At 40.8% G+C, this 15,565-nt stretch overlaps 1 protein-coding gene across 1 annotated transcript; it reads left to right on the plus strand.

Annotated features, from left to right (window-relative positions):
• The first annotated feature begins 8,667 nt into the window (after positions 1 to 8,667).
• LOC145435592 (uncharacterized) lies at positions 8,668 to 12,562 on the plus strand. Its single transcript, XM_080312877.1, has 2 exons — positions 8,668 to 8,936; positions 12,088 to 12,562. Exons 1-2 carry the CDS (start codon positions 8,739 to 8,741, stop codon positions 12,241 to 12,243), a joined length of 354 nt encoding a protein of 117 aa, XP_080169003.1. The 5' UTR covers positions 8,668 to 8,738; the 3' UTR covers positions 12,244 to 12,562.
• Positions 12,563 to 15,565: the final 3,003 nt, after the last annotated feature.

Consider the following 15,565-nt stretch of genomic DNA (forward strand, 5'->3'; position numbering starts at 1 on the left):
AAAAAGACCACATTTGCGCGTCCTCCGAGGACACTTCCAAAAAAGTCAAAAATACCGCTGTATACCGCTGGGCTCATTTGTCAAGGACGGGATTATTCGGGGCCTGGACATATCAATATCGAAGATTTCGGCGAACATGCGTCTCATTTTGTGCCAACGTTTCATCGCTGACGATCCTTCTGCGAGTGTAGACGCGAAGTCGCATGTTGTACGACACGTTCTCTCCTAATTGCTAATTATAGCTAGACTCAATACTGTAAATAGAGCGTATTTCAAATTTTCAGGAGGGGTTACCAATGTATTAAAAGCAAGTATAATCGAGTGATAATAAATCGCGCGAAGGGCTAAGAAAAATATCAAGTCAAATAAATCTGCCGCGAAATATTCTACTTCATGGTCATATACGAAGATCTACGAAAAATGCGGCTGGCCCCTGGCTACGCCAATGCGTCGGAACTGATATTTTAGTCATCGGCATCACGCATTTCGCGGTCAGGCTGATGAAATATTTGGTTGGCCTTGCAAGTTTACAATAAATGATCTGGGAGAAGTATTTTTTGATATTAGAAGTAATTTCGATAATTACCTCGCGGGCCACTCAAAGCTTTCTCGCGGGCCACGGGTCGGCCGCTCCTGATTTACTGGGTCTTAACCTGCGATCCATGGAGCACTAAGGTTTCGCGGGCCAGTCTCAGTGGTTCCCTGGAGGCAGACACTCAGCTAATACACATGATTGGTGACGATACGTTGGTCTTGACCATGATTAGTTGCAGATCCTATCAGGAGTCGACTGTTGTGGTGATACGTCGTGTCCAGTAGCATACTCAGAGGGGCAGGGTTGTAACCAAGTCACAAAGGCTGCGAGTCACAAGTCAATCTCACTTTTATAGTTTTGACTCGAGTCAAGTCGAGTCATTTTGAATTCATCTCCGAGTCAAGTCCGAGTCCAAGTCATCGAGACGAGGGTCGAGTCCGAGTCATAGTATTATGACTCGAGTCCGAGTCCAAGTCTTTATGTTGACTGCACAGTGCACAGTTTCCAGTCAAAATTTTGTTAAATCCAATTTTTATAACTCTGTTTGGTAATATCGAATGGCTTGCATCGAAAATATACTAATTTTCCTCACTTTTGACAGTTTCTGGTTGCATTTTCAAGTACCAGTACCAATAGACAATGAAATGTCGGTCTTGGCCGCCTCAGTCTCAAGTCATATGACTTGGTTCGAGTCATGCGCAATGACTCGAGTCAATCAATCAATCAATCAATCAGGTTTTTTAATATTTTCATCGTTTCAAAACATCACAAGACTGCGATACAATGAAAAGATAGGAAGGTGTCGAAACAACTTGGAGTAGCCATTAAGATCAGACACCCGCCTTAGCCTAGGCGAAGTAAATAAGAGGCATGCACACTGAATGAAAGCATTGCAGAGAATATAAGACGCAAGCGACAAAATGGGGTGGCATGTGGCGGAGGGCGAGGTCGATGTTAGGTCGTGGTCCGGTAATTCTGAAGACTGGCTAGTATTGATTTAGAAGAAATTGCTTGTATTTCGACTTGAATGCGGACATGCTCGACGACTGTCGGATAGCCGGCGAGATGCTGTTCCACAATTGGGGTCCGGCATACTTGATAGAGCAATGCGTTTTCCAAGTCGAGACAATGCACAGATTGACTCGAGTCAAGTCGAGTCACCAGAAAATCGTGACTCGAGTCTGACTCGAGTCGAGTCATGACTCGATGAGTCATTACAACCCTGCAGAGGAGGTTGGGGTTCAAAATCGGTACCCAGTCCTTCCGAAATGCCAATTCAATCTCTGCTATTCATAAGGTGATTTGCATCACGCTGTTACGTGTTCGACCGAACAATACGATGACACTTTACAAGGTGAAGTTTCGCATTTCTGAACTTGGGAACAGGAAAAGTCAGAATGATTTGCATCAAGTATTCGGTATTAATAATGTTTTGGTTTTGTATGAAAATTATATATATTGGTATTTTATTTCTTTTGACACTCTGTTAATGTACACTGTACAGTTCATTTCGTGCACCGGTAATCTATAGATTTGTAGTTAGATGTGCAGTTGGATGCGTATTTTGGTACATTTTTGTGACCCAGCGAAGGCCTGCATATTAGCGTAAGTGTTCCCCACGTTACCGAGGCTTGTAAAAACCACCCTTATAGATAAACGTACCACACATAGGTAGGAATTCTGTAGTCGACCTCGAGCTCGCAGCCCATTGCTCGCGGTCACCACGTATTTCTTCAGCTTGATCTGAGAAACGGACCAAATTGACGAAAGTTGAAGCGAAGCGGCCGTGTGCGAATTCGGCTTGAGTCATTCATTGACTGTCAATGGTGCGTTGTTGACACGCAGATTATCCCATGAGACGCAACTTTAATGTTTACTGAGCAGTATAGTATACATTTCGTATATATATAGTAGTAGCAGTTTTTTGGTGATCGCGCACTGATGTGACTCTAAAATTTATGTGGTTATTACCAGCTGGTATAGATCGGTTTCAAGGTTGCTCTGGTTATTTATGTAAGTTTCTGGGAACGCTGGTCACATTCTAAATATTGTGGAAGCATAATTCGATGTAAGCAACTTCTAGTGAAATGTTGCACGGAGGCTATAGGCTGTGCCGAGCTCATATGTGCAGATGAGAAATATCGTTTTATCAGCGTGTAGGATACATTTTTTAACTGCAAAAGGTCACTTCAGTTCTTGAGAAAGAATACTGTTAACCAACAACGATTCGACTGATTGTTGACTATTTGTGCTTTTGGTGTTATAGGCAGGGAAGTCTAGAAAATTTTCGGCATTTGTAAATGAGATCAGAATTAGAATTAAAGCTACACAGGGTTTTCCAAATAAGATTAGAATTGTCATCACTGAATTCGCAATACCTTGAAATTTTAATCGAATTCAGTCTGTATCAAACCAGCGTTCATTCTCAAAAGCACTAGAATGGCAAATGTCTGTAAGCAAGCTTGGCTCGTTTCGCGCTATACAGCTCTACTGTAGCATTTTCATGTAAAGTAGAAATTGGATCATGATTAAAATTACAGTGAAGCAACATTTCACAAATTATATGAAAATTAGATTTCCGGCATTTAGCTCTCATTGTACAACTGGAATTATTTAGTTGTCCAAGTCTGCCTCTGACTGGCTCGATATTTGTGCTAGTATCCTAAATTCTAGTTATTTGAAATTTCGAATATAGCCTAGGCTTACCATATTTTTGAAATCTAAAAAGAGGACACTTTTTCAGAAATTTGAGACTTGCAAAACCGGAGAAGAATTCTCAGAAACCGGTGAATTTTTCCCACTTTGTGATCGGTTGACTAAAAAAAGGTCATCTTTCCGCTCAGAGCTCAAAATACCGTTTTTCTCTCCACATTGCTAGGTGGATGACTAAAAAAAAGGTCAACTTTTCGCTCAGAGCTAAAATCACCGTTTTTCACTCCGAAATATCCGCTGGAGCGTCACTTCTGTGCTAATTTACGGCATATCACTCGCAATTTGCTGTAAATCTGACCTAAATTTTCAAAAAAGAGGACAAAGTCTCAAAAAAAGGCGTCCTCCGAGGACAATTTCAAAAAAGTAAAAAAAGAGGACAAATCCCCTTAAAAGAGGACGCATGGTAACCCTAATATAGCCCCTGATGAACTCAACCATTTGTGCCTTCGGCTATTGCACACAAATAATATTTATTGAATTAAGAAATGCATACTGGAGGTAATGAGAATATAATACCAGTCAGAGTCATTATGATAGCAGTTATTGGGCCGTCTAATCTGTTTTTATCTGTGATATCGCTGCTGATGGCATTATAACCATATTGTAAACGTAAGTAGACATCACAATCCAGTACATCAGTGGTTCCCAACCTGTGGTACGCGTACCACTAATGGTACGCGAAGGTCTTCCAGATGGTACGCGAGTAGATTCTGTTTTTTTTTCTGCCGAAGGGAGTTATTAGTTCACGTGGGGTTGATTTTGAATTTTTTGAAGTTTATTGACTAGTGGTGAAAAAACGATCCCTTGCATCCCATCGGCCGTGGCTGATAATGCCTAGTTTAATGGAATTTGTTATTACTAGGGCGATTGTTTTGACATGCCGAAATGAGTCAAAATTTTATCGAAATTGAATACACTCATTAGGTGTAACAAAAATTATAAAGCATGAAAGCACGTACCAATGAATAGCAACACTAACAAGAAAAAAAAATTTATGTCCAACTTGGCATTGGCTTTGAGCTACATACATAAGTTGATCACAATGGAGAATCGTTTTTTGGGCAAATAGTTATCTAGTTGGGATACTTTGCCTCCGGAACTTGATCCAAAATTCAAGTAAGTCTTCACTTTTAAATAACTGCTTATGCTTGAGCTCGATATCTGACTGCATGTCCAGCAACTCAAGTTGAAAATTACTACGGGCGGTGGTCCCATTATATGCAACATGATTTGAAAACATTTACATCATGGGCAAGAAAGCATTCATTCCGTCAATGCGGCGGTTGAACTCATCAATAAAGATTCTGATAAGCCTGTTGTATGCATCAAATGATCCTTTAAGTTTGATGGTCACATACCGTTGGAAAATGTGTTGTAACACCACCTGCACTTAAGTCTGGTGGTGAGCTGACTTAAAATTGAGAGCCAATACGAACGCATTTGAGGGTGAGTATTTTGGCATGAGAACGAAATCGTTGCTGAGTAGAGAATCGCTTCTCGACAGCAGAGGAATTGGTTCTCCCTTAATTATAAACTCCAGACTCCAAGCCAAGCAAGGGTAATTTTTTAACATGAATTTAACTTTTTTGTTATAAATTTATTTTTTAATATGTTTGTGGGATTTTCAAACGTCAATGGGATCCGCGGTTGGGAATCACTGCTTTAGAGTATAGTCTGTTCCACTGGGTTCTACTAGTCTCTTGTATAATTACTCAATCATAGCGATAACTTTGCCTTGATCCTTACAATTACGCTTCCAGAATGCAAGCAATATCGTACGTATTTGCACCGTGTTCTGGCGGCGAATCGGCATTACATGGTTGTTGCGTCCTGCAATTTTACAGATTCGTAATTTCAGGGCATATTCAAGGTACAGAACTTCAATATACAATTGCATAGTACATTCATGTTGAATTAAACCCGATTAGTTTAGGCTCTAGGTTCAAATCATACTGCGGTATATTAATAAATTTCAGGGCAAGAGATATCAGATGTTTAATGACTGTGATTCGATGACAGCATACTCGTCAATCGATGATGCTATTTTACACTTTAAAACCATCTTACGCTGTGTAATTGTGAGTTCGACGGTATCGATGGTATTGATTGCTAATTCAACCCGTTATACGGTGTTGCTTAATCCGTAACCACTGTCTTTGGACGACAGTTGCGCGGGACTTTATCTTTGCTGGTGGCCAACTGCATACAGGGTGTGAGCGACTAATCAGAGTTGGACTAGAACATTTTCAGCTTTTCCAAATTACATTATAATTATATAATTCTTTGAACCGATAGCAGGCGATATAGAAAATATTGAGATCTTGGTTGCTTTCACACCTTATTTAGCGTCCACTTGCAACGTAATAATTTTATTTATCACACGAGCTTTCGGAGCTCCGCTCCTTCGTCAGGTGTTAAAGTGAAACTTTGAGCTCCGAAACCTCGTGTGATAAATAAAATTATTACGTTGCAAGTGGACGCTAAATAAGGTGCGAAAGCAACCCCGATATTAATATAATAATTATAGCTACACAGTTTTCTCAAATTTGACTAGAATTAGAATTATAGCTAAACAGTTTTTTTCGAATTAGCTTAGAGTCAGTGAATTCGCGACAATTTGTAAATTAAATCACGTTCAGTTTGTATCAAATACGAGCCATTGTCATAAGCGTGAGAATGACAAATGTCTGCACAGCAAGATGCTCGTTTCGCACTATACTGTTCTCTAGCATTTCGTGGAAAACCGTAAATTAAATTAAAATGAGATTTGAATTAAGAGTAAAGAAACATTTCACAAATTATAGTAGATTACCGATTGGTCGCTCTAGTTGGTCTAATTTAGACAACTGCGACTGATACTTGTTTGTAAGCATGAGTTCGAGTGACAAAGCGTACTTAGCGCGTGAATATAGGCCCTAATCACCGACGTTTCGCATCGGTGAGACGATGACGTAATGGCAGGCAGTTCATTTGTGTACGATGTGTAACGATCATGTCGTTGCATTTTCGCCTTAAACCTCCAAACGGCTACAAATCAAAATAAGTCTTATCCAAATTAAACGTGTTGATGAGTTGCTTACTATACGCCAGGTAGGACGATTCAGAATATTCGTACTTCGACATAGCTGCTATGGAGCGAACTTGACTCGCAACAAATTGTATTGCTATCATTTTCGAAACATCAGTCAAAATCAAAACAAAATGTGTAATCCTACTTAATCTACCAGCTCATTATCTATAATAATAATAATAATTAATGAGTGTAAAATTGACGATATGAGCGGAAAAAGGTACATCGTCTACTCATGCGCCAAAGGTTAGCAAAGAAGAATGTTTCAGATAGCTTTGTTTGAATGGTGTCCGAAACAGCTATACCTTTACGGATCTAATAAACGTTTCGTCAACGATTTACTGCAGCGTATATAGAATAGCGCTATATATAACCCAATCTAATTCTGCGGCCTACATTCCGCGCATGGCAGAAGCATTGCAAGATCAAAAGAACTGAAGAAGCATCTAGAGCTGTTCGAGATACCGGCTGATGTAAGGGCATATGCGTGTAGTCTTAAGTATCTCTCGTCCGTTCGCTATCTATCTAACTAACTTCGAAAATGATATTATGCTCACTACGTCATTGACGTTTACGGATAGCGGAGATGGGCGTGCCAGCGCAAGTCGATTCGTGCATTTTATTAGCTGCGGATGTCAGTTAAAGGATGCCGATTTAGTTAATAGTTGTAAGTCAGCCCGAGTCACGAGTGGATGTTAAATAATAAGTATGCGAGTCAAGTATGCATTGAGTTTTAGAACCTTATGTCGAAACACTGAAGCAAAATCTACTAAGATCTGTATTCAGCCGGATATTGGTAGTCTGCATCTACTACGTTTATTTTGACATTGTAGCATTCTGAATATGTTTCGACAGATAGAGCAACGTTTGTGAATTTTCCTTAACGTTACATATACCAGAAGCATGATTTTTCCAATGCCCTATGATAAGCAGTCTGGTTATAGTACCCATGCTGATTAGATTTTCATCGATCTTGAACAGAAACTATTAAATCTATCGCAGAGAAACCATGACATTTTTTGATCGCAGCAATCGTCACCGAAACAATATTGTTTTTGCGTATCTACGTCCTTACGCAGTCCTTTGAAGTGGGTTACTCATCGCGTGCAATGTGAGTCAATAGGGCGAGAATATATGAAGTCATCTCATCGCGCCTGTGCGCTAAGCGCAGACTCTATTCGAGCGAGTCGTATTTACTCGTAAATCGCAGTGCAGTGACAGCGGCATTACAGTGTCAAACAGTCTTCTAAATCAAACATGAATGTGCTGATTTCGCTCTGGTGGCGGGGTCAGGTATGCAGTAATGAGACTGGAGAGTTCAATTGAGGTAATATTGTACTGGTTAATTTTGTCGAGTATTTTAATCAGTGTCAGTGTGTATTCATGCCCCAGTGCCACATAATATCGGTTGGTTTACAATGAACCAGTCTCGATTCTTTTTGAATAGGAATCCAAAGATCAGCCGCCATACATACATAAGCTCCTTTGCGTATTAAACGCGTTAGCAAACTTGAAAACGAACTGAACCGAAGTTTTAATGTGGATCTGGATATTCAAGTATGCTAGAAACCACAAGACGTTAGGAGTAGTATCTATAAACAAAATTTACCGGATATGAACGAATAGAGTGAATATTATACCAGTAAGGTAGCTTTAGTATCCTGGAACAGGAAAGGATGATACATTGATATAGAATACTAGTCATGTAGCCTATGATAACCGACGCAGACTATCCTTATTGGCGCATATATTATATTCTCGCTGTCCGCAGTTAAAGAGAGAGAGCGTAAAACCGTGGAATGAGGAATTTCGTGCTAAAATGACGAAGAACAGATCGTACCGCATAAAGCACGATGGCGTAACATGTAACCATTCTAACGCAGCGTAGTCAGTGTAGGAGCTTGACATCTGAGCAGATAGAGCGGTCGGTAGTAATACTATGCTCAATTTCAGCCATATTATTAGTCACTGTCCCTAACGGCGGTTATAAATCTATCTCAAAAGCACGATTTTAGCATATTGACGAGTGTTATTCGGTGTTACATTAGAAACCAGCAACGCGATATCATCTCAAAGCGCCGCAAGACTTCGATAAAATAAAAAGATAGGAAGTTGTCGAAACGACATGGAGTAGTCTTTGAAATCATACACCCACCTGGGCGGCTGGGCCAAGGCGACGTAAAGAAGAGGCATGTATTGTAGACACTGAACAGTAGGTGGGAATAAATAAGGGATAACATAAATCGACTAGTGATGAAAACGAATGACGCATGTGTCGATATTTACAACTATTCATCTTGATTTTGCGTGGAATGCTTGTAGAGATTTGATTTCCTATTTCTGTAACGTTGATCCAACTCCATTTTTTTGCAACAGTTCTTCCTCGTTCATTAGTATCCTAGTTCAACCCGAAATAGCAATATGACCTGGAAGCAAGGACTGTGCGGCTGTTTCGGAAACTGCAGCTTGAGCATGATTGCATGCTGCGTGGCGCCTCTGTCGATCGGCAAAAACGCAGAAGCGGTCGGTGAGGCACACCCTGTGTTGTGGGCGATTTCAGTTGCGGGCGCGCCTTGCATTGCCGGAGCATTATTGCGTGGACTAATCCGGAAAAAGAAGGTAATTACCTTTCGAAGGGCTGCATGTTTCACGATTTTCAATGGAATCTCAGGAATGTGCACCAACGAAAAGCATACGTCGTGGTATGCAATGGCGGAAGTCCTTAAGGCGTATACACAGTTCTCGATGTCAAATGATGCGCATAAGATCAAAAACGAGTGCAGTAGACGACGCCATAAGGATGATGAAATCGATCACTGACGATTTGTCACTTATGATTACGCTAATTATGTCAATCGGCAGTGTTGGCCGTGCTACCGGTACTATGTTTGTGGCCAATCTATAGGAGATGCAATATATATCCTTGGGGATTCGAATGGACTAAGACAAAGCATGTTACCTTCATGATGTCGAATGTGGGTCAGATGCACGGTTGTAAAAACCCATTGTGCGTGTCGCCCGAGTCGCACCCATTCCTGTGTGATTAGCAAAGCGCGGGAGAGTTGAGTTGTCGTTTCATACAGCCGCAGCAGACCGTGGCGGTAAACAATGAAGCCGCGAATCTGTCGGAATGCAGAGCGAGTCGCGCTCACAGCGATTTCGCAAAAATCTAATTTGCTGCTACGCTCTTATTGAGAAATACTCATAAATTGTAGACCGGTTCGTCTGGCGGAGGCTTTGGCTTCGCCCTGAATACAGCTATATATAGACCTACCATATTTTCAGAACCCCGAAATAGGACATTTTTGTAAGCAAGTAAAATGAAAGTAGAACTGTTAGTTTGAGTCAGGGTTGTAACCAAGTCACAAGGCTCCGAGTCACAAGTCAATCTCACTTTTATATTTTTGACTCGAGTCAAGTCGAGTCATTTTCAATTTCCACCGAGTCAAGTCCGAGTCCAAGTCAGCGAACAGAGGATCGAGTCCGAGTTATGGTATTATGACTCTAGTCCGAGTCCAAGTTATTGTGTTGACTGCTCAGTTTCTAGTTAAAGTCTTCCTAAACCCACTTTTTTTAACTCTGTTTGGTGATATTGAATGGTTCGCATTTATAATATATCAATTTTCCTCACTTTTAGCAGTTTCTGGTCGCATTTTCAAGCACCAGTACCAACAAACGAAATCCCAGTAGTGTGTTGGCTTCGAAATTACAATGAAATGTCGGACTTGGCCGTCTGAATCTCGAGTCAATGACTTGCTTCGAGTCATGCGCAATGACTCGAGTCCAAGTCGAGTCAATACACAGATTGACTCGAGTCGAGTCGAGTCATTTCCGTATTTTGAGAAAATGACTCGAGTCGAGTCGAGTCATCCGAAAATCGTGACTCGAGTCTGATTCGAGTCGAGTCATGACTCGAGTCATTACAACCCTGGTTTGAGTTTGATGAAGTTTTACATTTCCTTGGTAGTTACAGGCAGCAGTTTCCAAAACAACAAACCGAATTCATTTTTCATATTCAGCCCATGTATTTGTATAACGTAATCTGCGGTTCCCTTAACTTTTGCCATTAAGGAATGATCAATCTAATCTGGAAAAGCGGAGCTATTTTTATAATTGATCGCAATTCTACTTGAAAAAAGTGTCTGCATTGTCTGAAATGCCCAATCCAACTTGTGGCGTAAACTTTTCAACTCGCACGCAGTGTAAATATGGAATGTTGTCGAATATCGTAGCACACAATGCCAACATCTCACGCGATAAACCAACCGGTACGGAATTACGCAATGAATCATTTCTCACAAAGTATCGCCTGGGTTTGCCGGTTCTGCGCATAATCATGCATATAGTCGACACCGTAACTGCGCTGGTGGAAAATTCTTCTCAAAAGGTTAAACCGATGATGGCATTGTAATTGCGCACGCTTCACGTGCTGACAATGAAGCATTCCACACTGACGACCGCTCGGTTTTAATGCCAGTGGCGATCGTGGAATTTGTTGGGTTGTGAACGGAGTGGAATTGTTTGAATTGTAAATGCTGTTAACCTACCAAATTTGACAATAAAAGTGTTATGGCGCGATAAATCCGATATTTTCTGCTGAAGAAGTGATTTCGGAAAACATATTCGAGTTGGATGCCACTCAGGACACTCTAACACGTATAATGGGTGGTCGCCAATATCCGCTGAGCTATCACATCGCCACCAAGTGACGAGATAGCGTAGTGGTATAATCCACATATACAACACCCATGGGTCGTGGGTTTGAGTCCGAGTCCGACCGAGGTCGACTCCAGAATACCTACCTAAGTGCTGGAGGTCTATCTGGGCTCCTCTCGCCACCTCATCCGCGTAAGCGGTGTCTTACAAAAGCCAAGAAGTGGGCCGTGCTACAAGTCGGCAGTTACAGAATAAAAAAAAACGAATATCGGCCTGCATTAATATCAGTAGTAAATAAGTAGGCCCTAGGTCAGTGGTTCTCAACCAGGGGTCCGCGAAACTTATAAATTCGCAAAATTATTGATAACCTAATTTATTTGTATTTTTTAATTAGGGAAAGCACGGGACAGTTTCGCTTCATAATTGCTAAAACTTCATGACTTACATCATTAGAATGGTCGTCTGACGTAAAATAATCTTAGTGTGCAAACTAAAAACTCATTTTAATTGCCAAATTGTCAACGACCTACTGATACAAACATATTGCTGTTTGGAGACGTTTTGTTGGGGTCGTTTAAAATATAAATTTCTGAATTTTATTCCTAATCTGTCCCAATGAAGGGATTGAAACCGCGCCTCGAAATCCAATTTCTCCTGTGATGTGCACATCTACTATTCCGGAATAACTTCAAGATGAGATACTAGATAAAAATGATTAGGCTTGACGTTATATTTTATTTCAAAGCTATGTTCTCAGTTTTGATGCCATATATGTTGCGATAACACCAAAGGGTGTCGTCGGAAGCGTTACGCGTTAATATTACATTCGCCAGCACCTATCCTTGTGGAGATATTTTCGTTTATCCAAATCCGTTCTGAAGCCAGCCTTACATCTTGAAATCCGAATCATAATTTTAATATCAAAGCATTTAATATGCTCATGTTTGTTCGTGGTGTTTTTTTCAACTACAATGGTCATTTAAACCAGGACGATATTATTTATTACGACTCCTTATCTGCCGACTTGTAGCACGTCCAACTTGTAGTCTTTATAATACATCTCCGAGAGAACTGTGTCATATATGGACGTATTAAAACGACCCTTTGATTTCAGGGAATCGACGGAAGCTTCTTTGTGGACGTTCTCCTTTGGATGTGCTGTTCTCCGTGCGCCCTGTGCCAGGAAACCATCGAAACCGGCACCATGGATTACTTACAACAGCCCGAACTCCAGACGATTGAGAGAGATGTCCACCAGACAACAGGATAAGCAAACATTTCCGACTGTAACACCCCGAACACTCTCGCTCAGTAACATCAACCAATTCCGGTCAACGAGTATTTGCTTGATTACTTTTTCAATTACCTTTTCGCGGACTACTATAATAGTGGACTAGTGGCGTTGAACTTAAAAAATTGCCTGCGCTGTAGTGCTCTTTACCTTGTGACGAGAACGACAAAGCCATTTGAGATATCTTAAATTACTGGTCGTTATCGGGCGTCGCAATGCTGGGAGGCGTGGATGTTCACTGCACTGATTTCATGTCTGTACTATATTGATCAAGAATAAACGTATTTTTAACACCGCCTCATCAGTGTGCCGGTGTGCTGTGCCCGCTGTTGCTGTTAGTTAGCTGGTTACTGCATCTGCATATGTATTTCCCTGGAGACACGACGAAAAATCTCGAGGTATTAGTAGGGCAAGTTTTTGTTGCAGTTAAATCCGTGGAAAGTTGCATTTATTTTTGACAAAAGTTGCAGCAAAAAGTTGCATTTTTTTCACAAAAGTTGCCCTAAAAGACCACATTTTGCTCGATTGACTGCAAAAAGGTCAACTTTCCGGCTCAGCTCCCGAAATACCCGTAAGAGCGTTACTTCAGTGCTGCTAGACGGTATTTCAGTCGAATTTGGTCGTGTATTTCTCCAAAATCGAAAAAGTTGCAAAAACGTGCCCTAGTTATTAGTCATTCTTGCGGGTTCACATGCAGGACATGAGCTGTCCGGTAAAATGATGACAGACTTGGAAGGTGGATTGGAATTGGAAAGTGATGCTGGAAGTGACGCTGGAAACGGCGGAAGGCTTTTCAACTCGAAATAGCAAACTAGAGCCCTCCAACCAGACTTGTGCAAACTACCAATCTGGTTAGTTGACAGTCAACTAACTATTGATTTTTTGAGTAGTTCTAGTTCTGGGCTGCGTATTTCGGAAAGTGAACATGTGGCAGCCCACCCATAAGGGGTGTATTTCTTATAATTGTTTATTGTTATTGTGGTAGTGACTAGTGTTGTTGTTGCTGGGGCCACCAAGTGTCAGGTTCCGACTAGGTAGAATAGACACTTGGTGGACACATGAAAGCATGCTTCCATAGTGTGGACAGTGGACCAGTGATGACCGGACTGTGATATTTGTCGGTCCGAGTCCGATCCTGAAAATTTTCAAGTCAGTCCTACTCCATCCTGATCCAAAAATAGTTTCAAAATTTACAGTCCAACTCCATCCTGATCCAAAAATATTTTCAAAATATAAAGTCCCAATCTATAACTGAAAAAACAGAAGAACATGTTACAGAGAATAATTAGGCTCTCTGAAATATAACTTCGGTCTGTGACAAGATGTATAATTCCAATGTTTGCCTACACGAAACTACAGTGGGCCTACATGACACAGCAACTTTCATTTCACATTTCAGCAACACGAATGTAAATAACTAGACTAGCAAAATGGCTATCAATACCTTAATCACCACATCACGAGCAATGAGCATGTACTGTACATGTTTTTTTTATAAATTTGACTGGCTAGTTGATAAAATTGTTAGGTCGGTTTTAACAAACGCTGCACATCAAATTCGATTCGATTCCAGCCTGTAGGAGCGAAGTTATTGTATACACATGTTTTTCAAATTATACTGGCTGCCCGTTCCTATCAAGTTTTGTGAGAAAATGGTGCATTACAACTTTGACTCAATTCCAACCAACATCTACTGTGGGAAATTCTTTCATCAATAATTATGGAGCTGCAACACTACTCTGAAGAGCTTCTTGAAGGTACAGAACTGGAATATACAATAGACTAGTATATTAATATTGAAATGAACCCGAATATTTTCGGCTGACACTCGTCAGGGGTAATCGTCAGCAACTAGTAGAGAATTGGAAAGATCATTGTATATCAATCAATCGTATCACAAAATATGACAGCCGAAAATATGTCATCCGAAAATATCCGGGTTCATTCCAATACGAACATACTATTCAACACTATTTTTCTAACTAAAAATTTTCCACTTCAATGAATTCACCTACACCGGTTGGAATTCAACCAGTAGCATCTTTAGCCAGTAACTTTGAAAAAATAAGTAATTTCTATATCCAACCCTAATGTACCTACTACCTATACAAGACAAATAACTAATATATTCACTTTCAGGGGTCAATACACAACAAACTTGCCATAGTAGTTTGTTCCACATCCATGATCACATAAAATATTCTAGACGAAAGAACCAGCCAAATCACAATATCTTGGTGAGAACATACTACTGCGCCGAACATTACCGATCAACTTGAATCAACGCCAATTGGCAACACTGGGAACAATTCTTCTCTCCATCCGCCCGCACTGAGCTATATATCCTACAAATAAACCCACACTTCTGGTTGCGAAATCAGCGTGCCCGAGTCCGGATTTTGGCATGCTCAAAGTCCAAGTCCAACCTTATTTTTCAAAATCACAATCCGGTCCGATCCTGATCCAACGAAAATAACCCATAATCCTGATCCTGTCCAATCCAAGTCCAATCCAATGCTCATCTCTGCAGTGGACACAGGCAAATGTCACGGCTCAGTGAAATTGGTCAACGTCACACTTGTCATTTGGTCAAAGGCAAGTTGACGGTAATTTTTGACCGACTTGCCGAGCATTTAATTTGATAAAACGGGTATTAATCGTAAAGCTACCGCGGTTCTGATTGCGAAAATACAAATTTTTTTCTGCTCGTGGTCCTGAAACCCCCTAAAATCAGTCTCGAATGCTGCATTGTAACGGAGTTTGGTATTGTGACAGATTGATACCCTTTGACCAAATGGAAAGTGTGACGTAGTCCAATTTCACTGAGCCGTGAGATTTGCTTGGGTCCACACCATATAGCACACTATGATACTTCCTTTTTGTCCAAGCTGGGTGCTGTGAGGAGTGTGAGGACGTATAGAAAAGCTCTCTGAAAACGGTCGTTGAATCTCTTTACATTTACAATATCAGATGGTCTTCCACAAGTATACTCATTATTGTTCTATTTCTAGTTGCGCTTGTCGTCGGTTGGAGTGAAACATGTTACCGATGTTATATTTTGTGATGTTCTTGCAGACGCTGCTAGCTCAGAGTCATCAAGGCGCGTAGCCGGCGGGTGGGTTATGAAGTCGAAACCCTTCCCTTTTCCAACCAGAATCTCCGTATTTTTAAAATGCCGAATATAGCTCCAATATTTCTTGCTTCGGAATTGAATCCAGTTCTAGTTGGGTTTTAGTCAGTTAATTGCGGTAGTTAGTTCTAGTTGCGAGTTTTGACAAAAGAGTAGTTCTAGCTCTAGTTG

The sequence above is a fragment of the Botryllus schlosseri genome, chromosome 3, assembly GCF_051294905.1.
Source record: "Botryllus schlosseri isolate E-star chromosome 3, Bs_hap1, whole genome shotgun sequence".
Taxonomy (NCBI): Eukaryota; Metazoa; Chordata; class Ascidiacea; order Stolidobranchia; family Styelidae; genus Botryllus; species Botryllus schlosseri.